Source organism: Schistocerca nitens, chromosome 11 (assembly GCF_023898315.1).
Source record: "Schistocerca nitens isolate TAMUIC-IGC-003100 chromosome 11, iqSchNite1.1, whole genome shotgun sequence".
Taxonomy (NCBI): Eukaryota; Metazoa; Arthropoda; class Insecta; order Orthoptera; family Acrididae; genus Schistocerca; species Schistocerca nitens.
The window spans coordinates 11,956,763-11,981,032 of record NC_064624.1 but is presented as its reverse complement, the minus strand read 5'-3'; the positions used below and the strand labels follow the sequence as shown (position 1 = coordinate 11,981,032).

Genomic DNA, 24,270 nt, shown 5'->3' with positions numbered 1-24,270 from the left:
ATAATTAGAAGCATTTCAAAAAGAACAATATGTTAGTTTGGCATCAGAAAATGTCATTACGTGTACCAAAGAATAGATATGAGGCTGACACCAGTTCAGGAGTCAGTGCCTCGCTGCTGCGAGCCAGTGGGTGTGTCGGACCTTCCGTCGACCTGCGGACCCCCTGGAAGATGTCTCCCGCAGTCGGAGACAAAAGGTTGGGAATTGAGGCAAAATTCATCAACCGACCACGGCATAACAGCCCGGATAATTATAATGGACGTGATATTTCCGGCCGTGAAAGTCTACATTTTAGTATCATTTTTACTTGTTAGTATTAATACCCGTGTCATTCAATATAATGAATTGTGTCAAGTAAAGTGACAAAATACGTGATGTCTTGTTGTATAATGTGTTGTGTCGTATAGTGTGACATACGCAGTCATGTAGTGCAACAAAGCATTTGTCATTGTGTCTCTAATGTCTAAGATGCGTGCATCCCCACTTTGGGATTCTTGCTGTGATAGATGCACTACCCACTCTCAGATCGTTACTGTTGTAGATGCATCCCACTCTAGAGGCACATAAAGTGTGTCTTTTTGTTCTTGCACACCTCACAATACATGTAATGGGGAGTGTTTCTCGGAGAGCTTACTGCACTGGGGTAGTAGGGTAAACTTGTAAAAAAGTGCGAATATGTGAGATATTTTGATGTAAATGTCTTTGAAGCTGCCAAATAAGTCAAAAGTCAGGATATATTTGCCTTATTTTGTGCTTCGATCTGAACACGTTTTCATTCTGGTTCCCGACTTTTACTCTACCGTAAATTTGACATTAGACTGCCATAACGTGGCAACCAGTGTAGATTTTTGTTGACTCGGGCCACGAGATCTGGTTTAGGTTTTTTTATAGACTTTTTAACCACGTTGCTTATATTTTCACAAATCAACAGTGTAGTGTTACCTTTTTATTATTTTATCTTCTCCTCATTATCTATTGAAACAACATCGCATTGTAATGTAATTTTAATTTTCACCAAAAGCACATTCAACACAGCGGGAAAAATACACGTCTTTCGTAACAAGACAAAGAGAGAGAGACATCCATTAGCTCTTAAAAACAAAAAAAGTACGCAAAAGTAAAAAAAAGAACAAAATTATTTATAAAATCGGTCGCTGGCGCAGCGCTCTTCTGCGTGCGCGATCGTAAATTATAACTTTGCGGAAGTCAAAGTACCATTACAATGCCTCCTCTACTGACACGCTCCGCAAGCGAGCGTGGCAGTATAGAAAATTTACATAGATACATATATATATATATATATATATGAGAAAATAAGAAATTTACATATTACAAAAAATATTTCTGTGCACAATGCTCTTTGCATATCAGTCTTTGTATACAGTCTTTTTGGTGTGTATCTTCTTTAGGAGTCGTAACATTAATGTCTTTGAATTGCAGCGTATTATCGTTGCTTAGCACAGCGTTTGAATTCAGTTCACATGATTCGTGTTTACAATGGAATTAATTCGAACAATAAATGTTTCTATTATATTGCTCCAATGTCTGTAAACGTAGTATCGGATTCTGAGTGTGTGTATACTGCCTGGATCTCTTGCGTGTGACTTGAAGAAAATCCAAAGTTTGTTCAATGTGTCAACACGAAATTGTGATCTCCAGCAGTCGAATTTTGGTGGCGTCTACCGGGGTATAAATGGTCAATGAGGGCACAGGAAACACCTCACTGCCTAAGACAGGTGATGAGCTTGTCTTTTACACCAACCTGAAGACCTGCCGGCTTCCACAACACCATACACTTCAAAGCATATTGACACTACGTACATATTGCTTGACCAGTGTTCCATCACGTTGGTTTCTTCTTTGCATTTTCAGTTGCATTTATATGAATCATGTGCTACATTCACAAGTCCTTTGCAGCTCATTAACATCTGCTTAAAATACATTTCTTACGTAAAGTACATAAATATACAAATATTTACAATTAATCATTACACGAGATACATTGTTGTCATATAGTACATATACAGAATTAAATGAAAAAATATAGTCAATTTTTTTTTTTTTTTTTTTTTTTTTTTTTTTTTTTTTTTTTACGTTACATTCAATATCATTGTGCTGACATGTGAATTACATTGTATTCAGATTGAAATATACATTCTATTTGTTAGCTCCTTTTTTTTTTTTTTTTTTTTTTTTTTTTTCGTTACACTTGCAACATTTGAAGATAATTGTGGCAACTCGCTAGAATATTCAACTTAAAATTCATCTTGCTCCTGGAATAAAATTTACACATATTTCAAGCTTCAAGACAGCCCTCTGTAGGAGGATAGGTTCATGGGATGGTTGCTGACTACTTCATAAATACTAGTAAAGTCATCCCCTACAGTGGACTACACAAAATAAAATATGATAAATAAAATACATGTTAACTTAATATAATGTAAAAGTTCCTATACCTAATACCGTTTCTAAGTGTGGTGTCCCCACTATTGCTGTTTCTAAGAATGGTACCCCTCTATCATCATTTCTAAGAGTGGTGCCCCTCTAAATATCTTAGGATCCTACAAGTATGTACATCAGTGTGGTAAGTATATATATAGTTCAAGTCAATCATGTTCCTATAAAGTTTGTGTAGTTCATCTCCTTCATTTCATGAGTATCAAGTAATATAAATAAATGTTTTACTTAATAGATAAATAAATCTTCTTAGATAATTGCTGCTGCGTTCCATGCTGTATATCCATTCTGTATTTACCTTGTGGTACCTGTAAAATTCTATTCATAAATAAATATGTGTGTATATCTCTCCATACTGTCAGATAATCACGAATTATATAATGTCAAATATTTTATCAACATGTATAAATTTTTCTAAGGGAGGGATGAAAGTATGAGCCGCAACAGAGGACTGACGTTTTGTTTTCTCCTTATTCTCCTTTCTATTTAATGGTGCATTAGTTCAGTTCAGTAGACGAGCTTTAATTATGTCATTAGATGACTGCTAAATATGTTCTCTTAAATAATTCTTCCAATCTGAAGTGTCAAGCCTACATAACTCCAAAAATTTCATTACAAGTTCCCATTAGATTGGTGTTAAAGTGTTATAGATTTAAATCTTCTGGTATATTTCCAACAGTGGCTGCTGTAAATAATTCTTTCCACATAAATCTATACTTTCACCTTTAGTTATAAGAATATATAAGACACCACATAAGTTATTATCTCAGGCATACCAATCTTTCAATAAATAATTTTCTTTCCACTACTTTCATTATGTATTCCAAGAGTACATGTGATATAGCGTTCAAATCTAGTTTCTCTCCTCTCAACATATTCTCAATTACTCATAACATTCTCACCTATCCATTATTAATTCTTCACAAAATAACATACTTATTCCTCAGCATTATATATATATATATATTTTCCTCTTATTCATCACCACTTTACCTCTCTCCATATTACTATTTATCCTCTTATTAAACTAAAATTTCATTCACTCATCTCATTCAGTCACTCACATCACTCATATCAACATTACTATTATCACATGCCTCCTAAAGAAAATAATTCTGTTCATTTCTCTGCCTCCTCTAATGTGTATATGCCTCCTCTAATGTGTATATGCCTCAATAGCAACTCCTCTTATAACCAAATATCTTATTAGCTATTGGATGGTTCACATTGCTTTCTACACTTACCTGCATTCATTAGATTGTAAGTATCTGTATAACTTAAATGTAGGCTCATCATAATTGTATATCATATTAATTATCTTCTTCTCATTGGCTAACATTTTACTGTATGTATTTTTTCAAATGTCTGTGTGGATGTAGACCTCTGGGTTTATGTGTTAATGGATATTCTAATGAATAACAGCCAGGGTGTGGAATATTTGCAATTCGGTATGGTCCAGAGTATAAGATCTGCCATTTCCTGTTTAAATGTTTCAGTTTTGTGGGTTTAGGATGTGTTCTTAGTAAAACTAACTCATCAACTTGAAATGTTTGTGCTTTCCTGACACCTCTGTCATATTTCTGCTTTCTTTCCTTAGCTTTGTCACATAATGTTGTGTAAGCTTGTCTTACCTTTTCTTCTAAACTAACATGATTTGTTGTTGCTGTAAGTTTAGGTAGAGGGTCTGTCCATTCATTTCTTTCTGTTTTATCCATAATTAATTCAGTTGGTGTGTATCCAGTAGAAATGTGAGTTAAATTGTTCACTATTTGTTCAAATGGTGCTAGGTATTCTACCCATTTTGTGTGCTTCTCTGGTGTGTGTGTTCTCATAAACTGTCCAAATTCTCGAAATGTTCTTTCTACTGGGTTTCCTGCTGCGTGAAATCTTGAAATTAAAATATGTTTAACATTCTGTTCTTCAATAAATGTCTTCCATTTTAAACTGGTAAAATATGCTGCATTATCCGTGATCATAACTTCAGGTTTTCCTATTCTTACAAAATAATCTGTTAATAGACGTCTGGTAATAGCAGTGGTAGAAACTGAACGTAAAGCATATAATTTTAAATACTTTGTGAAAACATCTAACACAGCAAGGATGTATTTCATTCCTCCACGTGCTTGTGGATAGGGTCCTGCAATATCTAAAGAAATTAGCTGTAATGGCCTCTTAGGTATGATTGGGTGCAATTCATTCATGCTTGTGCGATTAGAATATTTGGCTTTCTGACATATGATGCATTTCCTAATATTACTCAATACTCTTCGCCTTAAATTTGGAAAATAGCAATATTGTATAATCTTATCTGTACATTTGGTTACACCATAGTGTCCCCAAGTTCTGTGTGTAAATAAAATAAAATCATCAACATGAGCTTCAGGTAAGCAAACACACCAATGCTGTGATTCAGGGTTTCGTCGGTGGAATAATACTTCTTTGTGTAACGTGTAATATTTTTCAAGATGTGGGTCTGTTCCTGCACGTAATTTATTCTTTATCTGAATCCACCTGGGATCATTGTCCTGCAATATGGCTAACTTCCTGCACATGTTTTTGTAGTAAGGTGCAAATGTACCGTCATACATGAGTAAAATTTTAAAATCTGATGTTGGTTCTGCCACATCTGAAAATTCTTGTAGGCCTTGTGGCAAACGAGATAGAGCATCGGCTATAATGTTGGATTCTCCTTTTATATATATAATATCAAAATCATATTCTTGTAGTGATGCACACCAGCGTGTAAGACGTGGATGTAATAACTTGCATGATAGCAGGAAAGAAAGAGCTTGATGATCAGTATAAAGCTTAGTACGTTTTCCCCATAGAAAGTAGCGAAACTTGCGAAACGCCCATACTATGGCAAGTGTTTCGCGCTCGGTCACTGAATATGACTTTTCGCATTCAGTGAGCGTGCGGCTAGCAAAACTTATAGGTTTGATGACTGTTTGTTCATCTTCTACATGAATTTGGAATAAAAATGCTCCGAGCCCATAGGAACTTGCATCTGTTACTAGGCAAAAGTCTGACGTCATGTCAGGATGACATAACAACGGTGCATTAACTAAAGCATTCTTAATCGCTTCAAAATCTGTCTGACAGAACTCTGTCCATTTCCAAATATTATTTCTTTTGAGTAAAGATAGAAGATGTGGACTGTTAAGAAGGTGGTAGGGTACAAATTTCCTGAAGAATGAAGATAGACCAAGAAAGGCTTTGAGTTGTTTACGATTCTGTGGGGATGGAAAATTCTTTATTGCATCAATTTTTCTTGAGTCTGGATAAATGCCTTCAGTTGATATGATGTGACCAAGGAATTTGATTTCTCTCCTCCCTAATTTCGTCTTTGATAAATTGATAGTGACACCTGCGTCAGAAAATTTAGTCAGAAGTTGCTTCAAAATATTTACATGTTCTTCCCAAGTAGTGGTGGCAATGACAATGTCGTCAACATAAACTGTGATTTGCGATAACAATTGTGGTCCAAGAACAGCATCTAAGGCTTCAATAAATACTCCAGCACTCACTCGTAGACCAAAGGGTAGAACACAAAATTGATAACTACGCCCCTCACATAGAAATGCAGTGTATTTACGACTGTTTTTATGGAGGTTCACCTGCCAAAATGATGAGCGGAGGTCGATATTGGTTAAATACTGTACATTATGAAATTTTAAAAGTTGTTCTTCCAAATTAATAGGTCGTGTGTTGATTGGGATTATAACTTTGTTAATTTCTCGTGCATCCAGCACTAACCTTACACTACCATCCTCTTTATTAACTGTTAGGATCGGACTGCAATATGGTGAATGTGACCTTTCAATGATACCCCAAGCTTGCATTTTTTCAATCTCTTTCAAAACTGCGGGTTTCTTTGACCAAGGAATATTATAATATGTTCTACAGTATGTTTTGTGTGGTTTAACATCCATCTCATAAGTATAGCCTCTAATAATTCCAGGTTTCTCCACAAATACCTCAGCAAATTGCTGCAAAACTTCAAGTAATTCAAGTTGTTGTTCCTTCGTCAGATATTCAGATTCTGTGCATTTCTCATATAAATTATTAGGTTTAATTCCCTGAGATACAGCTTCATTAAAAGTTAAATCACATATGTTTATTGCTGGTGGATACAGAAAATGTAACTGTTCAAATTTACCTTGTTTACTGTTTAAGTTTTTACCCTGTGTTAACTCTATTGTCAGTTGTTGTTGGTTTACTGTTAAATGACATTTCCCTTTCCCTAAATCTATGATTGCTTGATATTCATTCAAAAAGTCAATTCCTAATATGCAATGCATAACTAATTTGTCTACTACCAGAAAACTGTAATTGAGTGGTATATTTGAAAATGTGAAGTTAATTAGCACTTGAAATTTCACATTCTTTGATTTGTTACCGATGGCACTTATAATGTGACAATTCTGTACTGGCAATGTTTGTATGTTCATTATTTGTTTGAGTTCATTATATAAGGACATTGAAATGACACTTGCTGCTGCTCCTGTATCTAACATTACTTCCACTTCATAACTACCAATCATAACTCGTGTTATAGCCTGAATAATCTTCATTGTTTTACTGTTACTTTTAAAATCTACATCCTGATATAATTCTTTTTCTATTTTCTTACTGTCATCATATCGGAGAAAACAAATCGTCGGTTCCGTTGCGCTCTGCTCCCTATTGACCGTAACTCGAGCGCTTAGCTCGGTCGTCGTTCGTTTTCCGGCAAATTCGGTTGTTGCTGCGGGTTGGGTTCATTGCCCAACTCAATAATATTTACATTTCTGTCGCGCGTCACCCAAGTATCAGCTGTTTGGTTGTTGACATTACCCCGCGCCGCATTGGGAGTTCCGTTAGGTACAAATTGAGGGTTGCTGTATTGCCTGTGTTGTGGCGGTTGTCCATTGTGATTTCCCCATACATTATTTCGCCCATGACTGTAACTGGTATTGTCATTACTGTTATTCCTGCAATACATGTTTGGGTGTTGTTGGATGTTGTTTCTCTGAAAATATCCTGGATGGTACCTGTTATCGTCTCTTCTTTGATCTCTATAATTTCGGTTCGTTCTTCTGTTGTTATTTTGAATATAACTGTTATTGTTCTGATTGTAATTACTGTTCGGATAACCATTATAGTAATAATTACTGTTTCCTTGCCAATGCTGCGAGTTGTTTCTCCTAATATTGAATGGATTTGCCCCAGTGTAGTGCGAATTGTTTCTTTGAGTGTTTTGTTGTGGTGTCGGAGGCGGATTCCAATAGCCTCTGTCATTTCTGTTGTGCGTACGCGAATTGCTTGGATGGATCGGATACAATTGATTGAAATTCCTGATCTCATCTCTGTAAACAACATCTATCTCATCAACATAACTGAAAAAATTCTTTATGTTGTCCTCGGACACTCCTATTAATTTATCACGGTAAGGAAATGGTAAGTGGCTTTTAAGTGTTCTAATTACGTCTGGTAAATCTGCTGGTTTTGTCCAATATAATGTTTTGTCTAGGTAGCGTTCAAAGTATTGTCGTAAAGTCTCTTTCTTTGGGTTGTAAATTTCTGGATTGTATACTTCCCGTTTTAAACTTTGCTGTTCTGTGATCGACCAGAATTCCTCAAGAAATGCTTGTTCAAACTGTTCAAATGTTAAACATCGTCTTTTAATTGTTGCTCCCCACTTAGCTGCTCTTCCACGTAACAAATTTGTAACATATCGAATTTTGTCGGCCTCCAACCAATGTCTCGGGAAAATACCATCAAAAGAGCGGATGAAAACAATCGGATGCACTTTGTCTTTCTCATCACATGAAAATGTCTGAAAGTATCCATGTCGTACTAATGTTTCATCAACTACTCCCGATGGTATTATGGGTCCTGTATTTTGTGTCAAACTGTGCATAGTATGTGGTGATGTCTGATAGTAATTTTGATCTTGTGGTAGCATTGAAAATGGTTCATTGGGATTTGTGTCACTCATTGGTAATTCTATTTTCGGCTGTGTGCTGGGTCTAGCATTATTATGATTCTCATTTATTTTTTGGTTGTCTGTTATGGGTTTTGGTATCACTGACGAACTTGGTATTACATTCTCTTTAAGTTTACGTACCTCTTTCTGAATATTATCTGTTTCTCCCTTTACTTGTTCCTTTGTCTTATCTAAAATGATCTGTGTCATTGTCTCAAACTTCTCATCTAAATAATCATCACATAATTTGCATTCATGTACAAGTTTTTCTGCTAGAGTTGTGTCATTCTTTAAAGATGCTACATCTGCTCTGTCTTCAAGCTTTTCTAACTTTTCCTGTAAGGATTTCTGCTCCAATGTTACATCATTTAATCTGTCTGAAAGGTCTGTAATCGTCAGGTCTAAGTGTTCTTGGTTTGTTTTTACGGAATTGTGTGACTGTCGTAATTCGTCAACTTGGGTACTGGTTTCCTGTTGTTCAAAAACTACTGTTAACAATTTCTCATTACATCGTTGTAAGTCAGTTTTTGTCTCGTCACTGAATTCCACAAATACCTTTTCTTGTCTCGTAACCTTGTCTGATAAGTCAAGTCGGCAATTTGTCTCGACTGTTTTTCAAAATTTTGTTTTATGTCCCGTGTCAGTTCATCGAATTTAGTGTCAAATTTCCCAATGTCACGTTTTAAATTGTCGTCTAAAGCGTCAAATCTTTTGTCTAAAGTGTCAAATTTTCTGTTTTGGTCACCAAGTAACTTCAGAATCTGGTTGAGCATGTCAGAGTCCTGTGTCTTAGTTTCGTCATTTTTTCGTGTCTGATTGATGTCTGGTTCTGAAGTTGACGTTGTCAATGTCACGTTTTGTCGCGTAGTACTCACTCTCCATTCGCCTGTATATCTGTTTAAATATAGGGGTTGTTGTCTTAATCGATCCGGTAAAATTATGTCTTGAACATCCTCCCTATTAAGTTCAATATTCATTTGACTGTCGGACATGTTTTGCAATGTGTCACTTTCACTAAGCTCGTCCGCGGAAACAATTTCTACGCGTCTAGCGTCCATCTTGCGGTTTTCACAATTAATTGTAAATAAAATTTTCCAATGGTAAAAAAAAAATTTTTAAATATGATATGTTGAAATTGAAATTTCTCTTATGGAAATGGATATTTCTATATGATTTCTAATTAGAAATTGAATTATTAAACTGGTACTGAAATTTCCCTCTCACAAATAAATGACTGTGAATATGCTCTTCACTTATCATTTGCAATAATAGTAGTAAATCAATTTTAACTACAATTTGAAAAATAATTTCGAAATAAATGGATCGGAATAAAGGAAGTACAGATGGCTGCTTGAAACTGGAAAAATGTAAATTTCTGTACTCACCAATTTTTTTCAGTCTTATGTTGCAAATGTAGCGTCAAATATAGTTTTCAATCCAAAATTTTTCTTTCGCGTCCGTGCAAATTATTTTATGGAACGTTATCCTTTCCCCATTTTTTTTTTACCAAATTAATTTCCTCAGCATGAAAATAAAAATTATCACAAATTAATAACAGGGAAAACAAAATTGTCGTAAATTTCATGCACGTAACATTACAATTGAAATGAATGAGACTTAGTCCAAATTCATTTTCTGATGCTATTAAGTGGTTAAAATTAGATAAAATGTCCAAAATTTATAATAATTGCACTTGTATCAAATCCAAACTGCACTTGTATCAAATCCAAACTGCACTTGTATCAAATCCGAAGATTGCAAGTCCTGTCACCAGGACGCCAATTGTGGTGTTACCTTTTTATTATTTTATCTTCTCCTCATTATCTATTGAAACAACATCGCATTGTAATGTAATTTTAATTTTCACCAAAAGCACATTCAACACAGCGGGAAAAATACACGTCTTTCGTAACAAGACAAAGAGAGAGAGACATCCATTAGCTCTTAAAAACAAAAAAAGTACGCAAAAGTAAAAAAAAAGAACAAAATTATTTATAAAATCGGTCGCTGGCGCAGCGCTCTTCTGCGTGCGCGATCGTAAATTATAACTTTGCGGAAGTCAAAGTACCATTACAACAGGATAACCATTAATTACCCATATTTGTCTACCTTCTTATAAAATTTGAACCACTCCGCACACATTTAAAAGGTGGAAATGGTGCATGTCTACCTTCTTATAAAATTTGAACCACTCCGCACACATTTAAAAGGTGGAAATGGTGCAATTAAAAAAATCCGCAAAAAATGTGTTCTTTGCACATAAAATCCAAATGAAGCTAAATTTTTGAAAGTGAATTTTAAATTTTATTGTAAGGATGCAATTTTATTTATTTAATTCCCTTTAATCCTTTTCAACGCATTCATTTCACATAACAGCGAGTTTTAAGTGTTACATTTAGCTCAACTTTAAATCATTGTATCTCAACAAGAGATAGAGACTATCACATTAAAAAAATTCGTTTTGGCTTTATCCCGTTATTTACCTTTGTGCAAAGTTTGTACTGAATCGTGCAAGGTCAAAGCAGAGAAGTGGTGCACTTCAGAAACTTACCAGAAAAATGTATTTTTTTGCATGTAAAATCCAAACAAAGAAACTTTTTAAAACAGTTAAAACTTTTCTTAGTCCAAATTTGAAGCATCTGCCTCTCTCCAGCCTGGAGTTATTTAAGGATGACTGTTTTTGCTTATAAAATCTGAATGAGGGTGACTGTTTTTGTACATGAAATCTGGACAGTGCACATCCAAATAGTGCCTGTAACTGAGCATTAATGTCAGCCTAATTAAAATCTTTTGTGAAAGGAATCAATCGATTTGCACAATTTGCATGGGCACCAGCTCTGGTCCGTCATTCAAAACTTGCTTAATATACTGTAAAAACAAAGATGATGCGACCCACCAAATGAAAGCGCTGGCAGGTCGACAGACACACAAACAAACACAAACATACACACAAAATTCAAGCTTTCGCAACAAACTGTTGGTTCATCAGGAAAGAGGGAATGAGAGGGAAAGACGAAAGGATGTGGGTTTTAAGGAGTCATTCCAATCCCGGGAGCGGAAAGACTTACCTTAGGGAGAAACAAGGACGGGTATACACTCGCACACACACATATCCATCCACACATATACAGACACAAGCAGACATATTTAAAGACATATTTGGTCTTTAAATATGTCTGCTTGTGTCTGGATATGTGTGGATGGATGTGTGTGTGTGTGTGTGTGTGTGTGTGTGTGTGTGTGTGTGTGTGTGTGTGTGTGTGCGCGAGTGTATACCCGTCCTTTTTTCCCCCTAAGGTAAGTCTTTCCGCTCCCGGGATTGGAATGACTCCTTACCCTCTCCCTTAAAACCCACATCCTTTCGTCTTTCCCTCTCCTTCCCTCTTTCCTGATGAGCCAACAGTTTGTTGCGAAAGCTTGAATTTTGTGTGTATATTTGTGTTTGTTTGTGTGTCTGTCGACGTGCCAGCGCTTTCGTTTGGTGGGTCGCATCATCTTTGTTTTTAGATATATTTTTCCTACGTGAAAGTTTCCCTCTATTATAATTAATATACTGTAACATAGCTACGGTAAAATAGATGTTCGACTGGCTATACAGATGGCCTCTGGTCCAGCCTAAACAGAACCCCACATTCCTAGCTCAAATAGGAACCGAGCACGAGACCCCTCTCCAAACCGCGATTCTGTGCGTGGGCCTTTCAGACATATTTGTTACAGCGTTTCTGTGCCATAATGACTGTAAATATGTATTTGTTACTCTGTGTGCTCTTTGAGGGGCTCTTGTCAGGGCTATTACAAATGATTGAAGCGATTTCATAATTCACTGTAGCTCCATTCATTGACATATGGTCACGACACACTACAGATACGTAGAAGAGCGCTTGAGAGCGCAGTGAGACAAAATGGCGACAGGAGCCGAGAAAGCATATGTCGTGCTCGAAATGCACTTACATCAGTCAGTCATAACAGTGCAACGACACTTCAGGACGAAGTTCAACAAAGATCCACCAACTGCTAACTCCATTCGGCGACGGTATGCGCAGTTTAAAGCTTCTGGATGCCTCTGTAAGGGGAAATCAACGGGTCGGCCTGCAGTGAGCGAAGAAACTGTTGAACGTGTGCGGGCAAGTTTCACGCGTAGTCCGCGGAAGTCGACGAATAAAGCAAGCAGGGAGCTAAACGTACCACAGCCGACGGTTTGGAAAATCTTACGGAAAAGGCTAAAGCAGAAGCCTTACCGTTTACAGCTACAAGCCCTGACACCCGATGACAAAGTCAAACGCTTCGAATTTTCGGTGCGGTTGCAACAGCTCGTGGAAGAGGATGCGTTCAGTGCGAAACTTGTTTTCAGTGACGAAGCAACATTTTTTCTTAATGGTGAAGTGAACAGACACAATGTGCGAATCTGGCCGGTAGAGAATCCTCACGCATTTGTGCAGCAAATTCGCAATTCACCAAAAGTTAACGTGTTTTGTGAAATCTCACGGTTTAAAGTTTACGGCCCCTTTTTCTTCTGCGAAAAAAACGTTACAGGACACGTGTATCTGGACATGCTGGAAAATTGGCTCATGCCACAACTGGAGACCGACAGCGCCGACCTCATCTTTCAACAGGATGGTGCTCCACCGCACTTCCATCGTGATGTTCGGCATTTCTTAAACAGGAGATTGGAAAACCGATGGATCGGTCGTGGTGGAGATCGTGATCAGCAATTCGTGTCATGGCCTCCACGCTCTCCCGACTTAACCCCATGCGATTTTTTTCTGTGGGGTTGTGTGAAAGATTCAGTGTTTAAACCTCCTCTACCAAGAAACGTGCCAGAACTGCGAGCTCGCATCAACGATGCTTTCGAACTCGTTAATGGGGACATGCTGCGCCGAGTGTGGGAGGAACTTGATTATCGGCTTGATGTCTGCCGAATCACTAAAGGGGCACATATCGAACATTTGTGAATGCCTAAAAAAACTTTTTGAGTTTTTGTATGTGTGTGCAAAGCACTGTGAAAATATCTCAAATAATAAAGTTATTGTAGAGCTGTGAAATCGCTTCAATCATTTGTAATAACCCTGTATTTCCGCACCAATAATGTTTTGAGATAGTACCGCCAAATTGTCTTCAAATCCGAGGCAGTTTACTGAAAAGGGCCTGTTTGCTCCAATTATTACAATATTTCATTTATTAACTGACAAAGGTTATTTTTCCCGACACACCTTATAATGCAGTAGACAGTCGATCTGCTTGCTGCAGTTTCCAGTCTTGTCGAAATACTGTTATCGCTATTCTCGATTGTTGCAGGAATTGATGCGGATGTCGATGCAGAGGACATCTTGGGCCACGACGATGAAGACGATGATGTAGATTCAGGTGTAAGTGCTTCTATCTGTACCAGTATTTATGTTAATTGGGCAGGACATCAGGTTCTTGCATCATAGAGGAATTCGTGAGGGCTGTCAATGGAACTGGAGGTCAGTATTAATATCCCGTGATTATCACTTTCAATAGATTAGTGACCATCATAGTTTTGTGTCTATGATGGTTTCTGCAGTGTGTGACTGCAGTAAAATCTTTACGGGTTTCCTACCGCATAAGATCTCGGTGCGAACACAACATATCGGCTATTCGCTTTCCGTCTTCCAGCAAAGTACTGGTGAGTCACGTCCCATCTCCTTATGTACGGTAGTTATCGGCAACAGGGGTTTAAATCTCACAGTGAATGCTCCGAAGCAGTTTAACAGGTGTCTGAGGTCACTGAGGTAGCTGCAACTCACGCACGCCGGCCACCGCTGCAGAATGACTCCTCTCTTGCCTTATTGCTTCAGAGGCTGCCTACCGAGCTCCACTGACGGCAAAACTCTTATCTCATTGACATTCTTTTTCAGAAATATTTTTGATGTTTTGGAGCGAGTCTGTGTTTTGAATAGCCATCTTAGTTATTTTGCTGCCCAAGTAGTAAAACGTACCTATTACTTTTAGTATCCTATTTCCTAATCTGATTCCCTAGGGATCACCTGATTTAATTCTACTACTTCATGTTTGTTTTACTTTAGGTGTTGTTGATTTTATAACCTCTTTTGAAGGCACTATCCATTCTGTTCAACTACTCCTCCGTGTACTTTGCTGTCTCCGTACGAATTAAAATGTTGTGGGCAAACCTCGATACAGCTTTTATTCCTCCCTGAACATTAATTCTCTTTCAAAAATTTCTCCTTGCTTTCATTACTACCTTTTCAGTAAACAGTGTTATTAAAATTGTGGATAGGCTACATACCCGTCTTACATCCCAACTACTGTCTCCCCTTTTCATGTCCTTCAACTCTTTATAACTGCTGTCTGTTTTCTGTGCAAGTTGTAAATAATCTTTCACTCCCTGTATTTTATCCCTATTACCTTCAGAATTACAAACAGTGTATTGCCATCAGCACTGTCCAAAGGTCTCCAAATTACAAATGCTTTAAACAGGTTAGCCTTTCTCGACTCCACCTTCTAAGGTAAGTCGGTCAGTATGGCCTCACATGTTCGTACATTTTTCTGGAATTCAAACGGATTTTTGAAAAGATCATCTTATACCAGTTTTTCCATTTTTCTGAAAATAATTTGTGTCAATGTTTTGTAACCATTAATTATTAAAGTGATAATTCAGTGGCATCCACTTCTGTCAGCACCTTCCTTCCTGGGAATTAGAATTATTACATTCTTGTTGAAGTCTGAGGGTATTTCCGCTGTCGCACATGTCTTCCAGATGGAATACTTTTATCATGTCTGGCTCTCTCAAGGCTATGAATAACTCTGAGTGAATGTCATTGACTTGAGAGGCTTTTTTTTTTTCTCCGACTTAGCACTTTCTGTCTCGGTCAAATTCTTCTTTGAGTGTTGTATGTCATTTCATATCGTTGTCGGCTTCCTCTTATTTCTTTATAATATTGTTTTCAAGTTTATATTCATTGACAAAAAAAAATTAAAACGTCTAGAAAGCTTCTGTACTTTGAACTCTTTGTCAGCAGAACTTCAAACTTCCTCTCTTACAAGTAGTACTGGCCATCCATTCTTCCTTTCCGTTCTTCTTCAGCTTCTAAATATACAGTCTGGGACATAGGCCTCTTCTGAAGAGTTCCGTGTCAAGCTTTGCTGTTGCGGTGTAGATCTAGTTTTCCATTTTTTTCCCAGTCGTCGTCGGATTTCATCTCCCCATCTCATCACAGGGCACCTTATTTCTGGCCACGTGTTCTGTCCAACTAGTCTCACTATCCACTCGACATTGTGATAGATCCCCATTCTTATATCTATGTATTTGACCCCACTCCAGGCATTACTCTCTGTTGCCCTTTGACAGACTCATAGCCAATTTGTGCTGCTTGTACATCTACATCTACACTCTACAAACCACTTTGAGGTGCGTGACAGAGGTTACGCCACATTGCACCACTTATTAGGATTTCTTCCTGTTCCATTCACGTATGGAACGTGGAAAGAATGACTGTTTGAATGCATCTGTGCATGCAGTAATTATTCTAATCCTATCTTCACGATCCCTGTGTGAGCGATACATAGGGGGTTGTGGTATATCCCTAGAGTAATCATTTCGAGCTGTTTCTTGAAGCTTTGTTAGTAGACTTTTTTGGAACAGTTTACGTCTGTCTTCAGGAGTCTGCCATTTCTGTTCCGTCAGTCCTTCTGTGACACTCTCCAGTGATTTAAACGAACATTCGTGCTGCTCTTTTCTGTATACATTCAGTGTCCCCTGTTAGTTCTGTGTGGTACGGGTCCCACACACTTGAGCAATATTGTACGAATTTCGCACAAGTGATTTGTAAGCAATCTCTTTAGTAGACTGATTGCACTTCCCCCTTACTCTACTAATAAACTGAAGTCTACCAACTGCTTTACCCATGACTGAACATATGTGATCATTAAATTTCATATCCCTACAAAGTGTTACACCCAGGTGTTTGTATGAGTAGGCCAAGTCCAACAGTGACTCATTGAAATTATGGTCATAGCATTCTACATTTTTTCGTTTTGTGAAGTGCAAAATTTCACTTTTCTGTACATTTAGCACAAATTGCCAGTCTCTGCACTATGCTGAAATCGCATAAACATCTGACTGAATATTTATGCAGCATCTTGCAGACAGTATTTCATTGTAGATAACTGCATTGTCTGCAAAAAACCTGATTTTACTATTAATATTGTCTGCAACGTCATTAATATAAAACATGAACAGTAAGGGCCACAACACACTTCTCTGGGGCACACCCGAAGTTCCTTCTACACCTGACATGTCTCCATCAGAGACAACAGGCTGTGCCCTCCCTACTAAAAAGTCCTCAGTCCAGTCACAAATTTCACTTGGTGCCCCACTTTTGGAAATAAGCATTGGTGCGGTACTGAATCAAATGTTTTTTCGGAAATCGAGAAACCTGGTTGCCTTGATCCAAAGCTTTCTGTATGTCACGAGAGAAAAGTGCGAGTCAGGTTTCACACGGTCGATGTTTTCGAAATCTGTACTGATCGGTCTTGAGGAGGTCATTCTGTTCGAGATACCTCATTATGTTTGAGCTCAGAATATGTTCTAAGACAACAAATTGATGTCAAGTTTATTGGACGGTACTTTTGTAGATCACATTCTTATAGACAGGTGTGACCTGTGCCTTTGTCCGAGCACAGGGCACAGTTTCTTGTTCGAGTGGTCTACGATGGATTACAGTCAGAAAATGGGCTAACTCAGCCGCAAATTCAATATAGAATCTGAATGGATTCTATTGGGGCCTGGAGTTTTGTTCAATTTTAATGATTTCAGCTGTGTCTCAAGACCACTGACGCTTCATTCATCTTTTCAGTAGTACGAGTATTACATTCGGGCAGGTCTCCTGGGTTTTCCTTTGTAAAGAAACATTTGAAAACGGCGTTAAGCATTTCAGCTTTTGCTTTGCTACCCTCAATTTCAGTTCCCGTCTCATTCACTGGGGAATGGACACTAACTTTGGTGCCACCATCACCACGGAATTTCTTTAGATTTTGTGACATATCATTTGACAATATTCTGCTATGGTAGTCATTGAAGGTATCACACATTGCTCTCTTGACAGCCAAACGTGTTTCATTCAGTGTCTCTCTATTTGTAGCCCTATGCTTGTTTTACACCTGTTATGCAGTACTTTCTGTTTCTTTAGAAGTTTCTTTACATTGACTGTATACCATGGAGATTCCCTTCCATTATGAATATCTATCCAGTGCTTGGTGAACTATTCTTTAAACTTGAGCCAGAGTTCCTCTGCATGCTCCTGCCCTGTGCTGAAAGCTTCAAGTTCCTCACTGAGAATAGATACTACTGATTTTTTATCTAGTTTACTAAACATATATATCTTTCCACTTACTTTACTTGTCCTTCGTACCTTGGTAATCATTGTTGCCACATACGAGTTTCGATGTGGACATCCTCAAAGAGGTCAGGTCCGTTTGTTGCCATTAGATCCAATACATTTCCATCATGAGTGGGGTTCCAAACTATCTGTTAGTTTTCAGAGTAAAGCATTTAGTAAAGTTCCACAAGATGTCTTATCATGCCCACCACTAACAAAATTGTAATTTCCCCAGTTAATTGTTGGACGATTAAAGTCTCCACCGATGGTTACAGTATGATTGGGGAACTTATGTACAAGTGAACTGAGATTTTCTCTGAAGTTTTCAGTTACATCAGGAGATGATTCTGTTGGGTGATAGAAGGATCCAATTATCGTTTTATGCCCATCTCTGATATTGAGTCTTTATTTCCACATGCAGGTTGGCATTCTTGTAAATGTAGGAGACTAAGTTGGTATATTTGTTGTCAATACTGGCTCTGTGCATCACTCTGAATACCGCCCATGTTTTGATCGTGTCAAACACCTTCTGGTAGTCTACGAAGGCTATGTAAAATGGGACTTAATGCTCCATACAGTTTGCTATTAATGTGTGTACTGCTGGAATACAATCAGTTGTACTGAAACCTCTTCTGAATCCCGCCAGTTCGACTGTCTGGTACAAATCAAATTTCTGACTCAGGTGGATGGTAATGATTTTTGTTAGCAGCTCTGTAAAAGGTAGATAAAAGACTAACAGATCTGTAATTGATGATGATCATGTTGTCACATTTATTGAAGAGTTCTCCATGACTGGAATTTTCCCTTCATTGGGACATTTATTTAATAGATTTAAGAGTTGTTCTTCTAGTATTGCTCCTCCAATTTTAAGCATCTTGCTTGCGATCTGATCTTCTCCTAGTGCCTTATAATTCTTTAGTTGTTTCAGATGTGTTTTCATTTTATTTTTTCTCCGTTGGTTCCAGTTCTTCCAATTTCACATGTATAGCAGATCTTTGTGATTCATCATCTACGCCTTGGCTTCTCACCGATTGACTATAGAGCACCAAATGAAGGTTCCCAATAGTTTATGTGAGTGTCTTTCTTTATGTAACAACGTCTCCTCAACCATTCCTAATTTTGTGGATGATCCACTTGCCTTTTGACTAACTGAAACAAAGGACTCTTCATGTTCACATTGTTTTTGATGGTCTCTTCAATCGGTTTTCTGTTTTGCATTCTCTGATTTCTCTGATCGCTTTCTTTATGTTTTTGTGAAGGTATCTTTGTTTGAGTGAGTCGCTGTCAGTGTTTCTCTTTCTTTCTATAAGCTGTTCTGTTTTGATTCAGAATTTAGGATTTTGCAAATTTTTTTTTTATTTTTATTTTTTTTTTTATATATATATAACTGACATGTCTGAGTATATTTTCTTGTTTGATGTGAGGATGTAATCTATTTCACTCTTAATTGTGCCACCAGGGCTTCCCAGATCCACATCCTTTTCAGACTTATCTTGTAAAATACATTCATGCAGTACAATTGTTCTTTCCTTAAGAAAATTCATCATTGTTTGTCCCCTTTGGTTTCGTGTTCCCGAGTCCAAAATTTCCAATCATGGGAAGATCTGCAGACTTCACTCTTATCTTGGCAATAAAATCTTCTAGGATTAGGTAAATATGATGTTTTCTGAATACTTTGTTGTTGTCACAACTTCATACAATTGTTCTAGCTCTTCTTCGGTTGAGGTGGAAGTAGATGCGTAAAAACAAATTACTTACAGGCCAGTCTTAGCATTCAACTGAAGGACCGCGTAGATCACTGTGGCGAAGGTGGACATGGTCTAGTGATATAGTGTTTCCCCTTCTTATGGATTAGCAGAGCTACACCACCAGTATGCAAATTTGAGTCCCAAGCTATTTTTTGAGTATGTCCAAAAAGAATGACTTGATTTCCAAAGTCCATATTTATTGATAAAAACATACTACAGACATGTGATGAATTGCAAAATACTCATAGAATCAGTGTCTCAATTTTAGCTTGTTGTTGTTGTGGTCTTCAGTCCTGAGACTGGTTTGATGCAGCTCTCCATGCTACTCTATCCTGTGCAAGCTTCTTCATCTCCCAGTACATACTGCAACCTACATCCTTCTGAATCTGCTTAGTGTATTCATCTCTTGGTCTCCCTCTACAATTTTTACCATCCACACTGCCCTCCAATACTAAATTGGTGATCCCTCGATGCCTCAGAACCGATGCCTCAGAACATGTCCTACCAACCGATCCCTTCTTCTAGTCAAGTTGTGCCACAAACTCCTCTTCTCCCCAATCCTATTCAATACTTCCTCATTAGTTATGTGATCTACCCATCTAATCTTCAGCATTCTTCTGTAGCACCACATTTCGAAAGCTTCTATTCTCTTCTTGTCAAAACTATTTATCGTCCACGTTTCACTTCCATACATGGCTACACTCCATACAAATACTTTCAGAAAAACCTTCCTGACACTTAAATCTATACTCGATGTTAACAAATTTCTCTTCTTGAGAAACGCTTTCCATGCAATTGCCAGTCTACATTTTATATCCTCTGTACTTCAACCATCATCAGTTATTTTGCCCCCCAAATAGCAAAACTCCTTTACTACTTTAAGCCTCTCATTCCCTAATCTAATTCCCTCAGCATCACCCGACTTAATTTGACTACATTCCATTATCCTCATTTTGCTTACGTTGATGTTGAATTCTGACAGAATTACAATGTCATCAGCAAACCTCAAAGTTTTTATTTTTTCTCCATGGATTTTAATACCTACTCCGAATTTTTCTTTTGGTTTCCTTTACTGCTTGCTCAATATACAGATCGAATAACATTGGGGAGAGGCTACAACCCTGTCTCACTCCCTTCCCAACCACTGCTTCCCTCTGATGCCCCTCGACTTTTAGCTATGCCATTACAAATGCTGTGTGTGTCCACCAGCTGCAGCAGGAGCAACATCTAGATGATAGCTAAATTTGTCATAAACTTTACACAGCGTTTCTGCTAGAAATTATGGCAACTGTTCTTCATTTCTTCTATGTAACGAGGCAAAGGAGAGATGAACACACTTTTCTTCACGTATTCCCCACAAGAAAAAATTGCACGTCATCGTGTATTGCGATCTTGGAGACCAAGAATCCAGGTAAATGTCTCAGGGTCCCACGCATGCTATCCAGTGTTGAGGCAGAGTATCATTGAGAAACTGGCGTGTGTTGTTGTGCCTGTGTGTTGGAGCTTGTGATGTTACAAAATAAAAGTGATGTTGTTATTCAATGGAAAAGTTGGAATTTGAGTTTTCGCTTACTGTTTTATCAATCACAATTGGCATAAGAATCATGGATTGACCATTGTCATAAAATATTGCATTATGAAATGTGAATAGCCTTTACTTGCAGTTTCTCGTGGCTTGAAGCAGTCACAGCTAGCGTGCTATTGATTAAGAAATTGCGTTATCGTCTTTCTAATTACTTTATGATCGTAGGTACGATCGTACCCGGTTTTGAAGTTATTGTTATGACAAAACAATTTCCTAAGGGACCAGAAAGTTCTTGAAAGCGCAAAAACAACTATAACATCACACAAAAGGAGTATTCAGTATTAAAGCTGATGCAAGATGACGATAAAACAGTATTCTTTTTATCAATGTAACACGCCCATTGGACTGCTGGTCTTGGTGTCTGTAATCTTAGCAAAATGCATAATTAAAATGAAAATAATACTGAGGAGATGATAAGAATGAGCACTGCTAAATGATTCAGTATTCCCAGAACAAATATTTATTATAACTAAAACATATATCGTACCTTAAGCTTAGTACTACAATGAAAGTAGATTTTTATGTCCGTTTCCTGTCCGTTGAGCGCTCTTTTATATAGCCATTGTCCTCTTGAGTCGCTCGTGTGTCGTCACGATAAGTTATAACAGTTCTTCTTTTTACACTTCACTCAAACTTAAACGGAACACGTTTTTATTTATTTAGTAAAAAAAAGTTAGATCAGACCGCCACACATCTGCGTCCGTCTTACTTAAGAAAAACAGTACAGTACAAGTCTTTAGCGCTCAAGGCTTCATTTGTTCTCCAGCGAACAAAATAGTAAAGGATCACATATCTATCTGTATTTTTGTTTATGTTGCCGCCCAAAGACGACGAATTACTTTATTTAGGAAATTCTGCGGCGCTATGCGACGCCTTTTTATACATTAATCATTCTTTGTAAACAAGTATTTGCCTTGTGGCTGAAAGTATTAACTACTCGTATTTGCTGTTTTAATGAAGTCAAAAATAGCGAATATCACAAGCTCCATCCTGTTGGAAAACGATGTTTGCAAACAGCTCATTCTAGTTGCTGTTTTCTCGTCAAAAAACAAGGGCTGTACACTGTTTCACGAGAAATGGTACAAGAAACAGTCACTTTAGTTGAATCTCTTTCGTACTCATTAATGCCGTGAGGGATATGGAGTATAATGTCAATTAGCATTACCACTAACATGAAATTTTGTGGCATCATTCAAAATTAACTGGGGCAAAAATACATCATCTTCCGTGTCCTCTACCAGAGCATTGCTGAAGTCAAACCAAATGTTTCTGGGTGCAGGAGGATCAGTGCCGAAACACCAACAAAAAGCACACTGGACCTAAATCACTGACTTTGCTCTGTGCAAATGGCAGAACACAAAATGCATCTGTTGAGTGGATGTTGTCTTACTTCTGACTGACTGCAAACTGAGAAGACTCATTGACTGACATCTAACAGTGATTTTCTGAAAGTCCCATTTGAGCAACACAGATTTCGTTGTGAGCACGTCACATGTTTCACAGTTATTACTTCCAAAATTAGATTTTCTTCTTCTTCCTCCTCCTCTCTCTCTCTCTCTCTCTCTCTCTCTCTCTCTCTCTCTCTCTCTCTCTCTCTCTCTCTCTCTCCCCCCCCCCCCTTTCCCTTCCCTTCCCCTCTCGGTATTATAAGCTGCAGTATTTTGTTGAAGTTGTTTAGTTTGATTAGTTGAATTCTTGCAACACCCCCCCCCCCCCCCTTACACTCCAATTAATCCATTGGGCAAACTGACTTTTCAGCCTCCAGCTCTTCTTGCCTGGTGTATGCTTGTTTTAAAGTCTGAGATTTTCATTTAGAGAAGTTTTGGACCATATCTTCTCGTGCCGATTGGGTGGGGTCGAGAGGAAGTCGAGGGTGACGTAGGCATTAGTAGAAGTTTAGGTGGTAAGAGTTTTAGAGCACATTCAGTTGGGGATTTGATGATGAGGAATAAAAAGTTCTCGTATAGGGCAGGGTGACCACTCTCTGAAACAGTCGTTTTTCCCTCTGTGATTGTGATAGGGAACTGCCTCTTACCTCCGGGCCAGCCATTCTACCTCCTCACAATTGGGAAGTAGAGGAAAGTGGTTTAGTCTCCAGAGAAGTTTGCTAACAGTGCGGTGTTCTCCTCACAGAGATTTGCTGACAGTACGGCGTTCCCCACACAGGGCGACGAGATAGCCGGCGACGAAGAAGACGCGGTGCTCGGCCGGGAGGAGGAGGAGGAAGTCCTGAGCGGTGCCGGCGCACTGCCCGACGTGGCGGGGGCGGGGGCGGTGCCGGCGACGCCGGCCCCGGCTGCAGCCTCACCGGCAGGAGGGGAGCAGCCGCAGGCCGCGCAGAAGGTATGCCGGCTGCCGGCTGCAGTCTGGGTTAATGTGGACCCCAGGCCACACAAGTAACCAAAAGAGTATGTGTGTCCTTATTGGAAAGTGCTGTTGACTGTATCTACAACATGTGCCAGATGTCACATTTGAATGTCCTCTGCATTACTTATGCATTACACGGTAAACTGGTAATTTATTTACAAAATTACACTTAAAAGAAACTGTAAAGCTTATCTTAGTTTGAGAAAGTCATCATTGCACTTTTTTGTTTCTGTTGTGCAGTCACCTTGTTCCTGACTATAGTTAAATTTGGTCCTGCGTATTCCAGTCACAGTTGTAAGCTCCCCACCAGTTTTTGAGACACCACAGAACATTTAATTTGAAGGTAGCTGGATTTTCGAAGGGAGAAAATGTACAACCGTACCGAGAAGATAATAAAACTGTGTAGCTGGCGTCCGTGAGGTGCCGATAATTAACTGCCACTCACAATTGGCGCCGAGGATCCCCTGCAATAAAAGACTCAGTTTATTAATCTTCAGTCTATAGAGCACACACAGTTACGTCCTCCTCTTTCACACTGATGTAATTCACAGATAAAAGTCCATTTACTACAGAGAAGCTACAGTTCATTCAAGTTCGTTCCGTACAAATCTGATTATAAATACTTTAAGGTCGGTTACAAGCTATTCCCCGTGTTCGCAACCCCACTAACAGTCGGCACCGACACAAAATGCGACTGAGCGAGGTGGCGCAGTGGTCGGCACACTGGACTCTCATTCGGCAGGTCCACAGTTCAGACCTGCGTCCGGCCGTCCCGATTTAGGTTTT

At 38.3% G+C, this 24,270-nt stretch overlaps 1 protein-coding gene across 5 annotated transcripts in view; it reads left to right on the top strand.

Annotated features, from left to right (window-relative positions):
* LOC126213085 (SAP domain-containing ribonucleoprotein) overlaps positions 1 to 24,270 on the top strand; it is a 107,431-nt gene that overhangs the window by 41,249 nt on the left and 41,912 nt on the right. For 3 of the 5 annotated variants that reach the window (XM_049940676.1, XM_049940675.1, XM_049940678.1), the window contains exons 3-4: positions 13,721 to 13,791; positions 23,251 to 23,460. In XM_049940676.1, the coding sequence (XP_049796633.1) occupies positions 13,721 to 13,791; positions 23,251 to 23,460 (281 nt within the window). The remainder of the gene's footprint in view (positions 1 to 13,720; positions 13,792 to 23,250; positions 23,461 to 24,270) is intronic. The other 2 variants (XM_049940677.1, XM_049940679.1) reach the window with 2 other exon arrangements.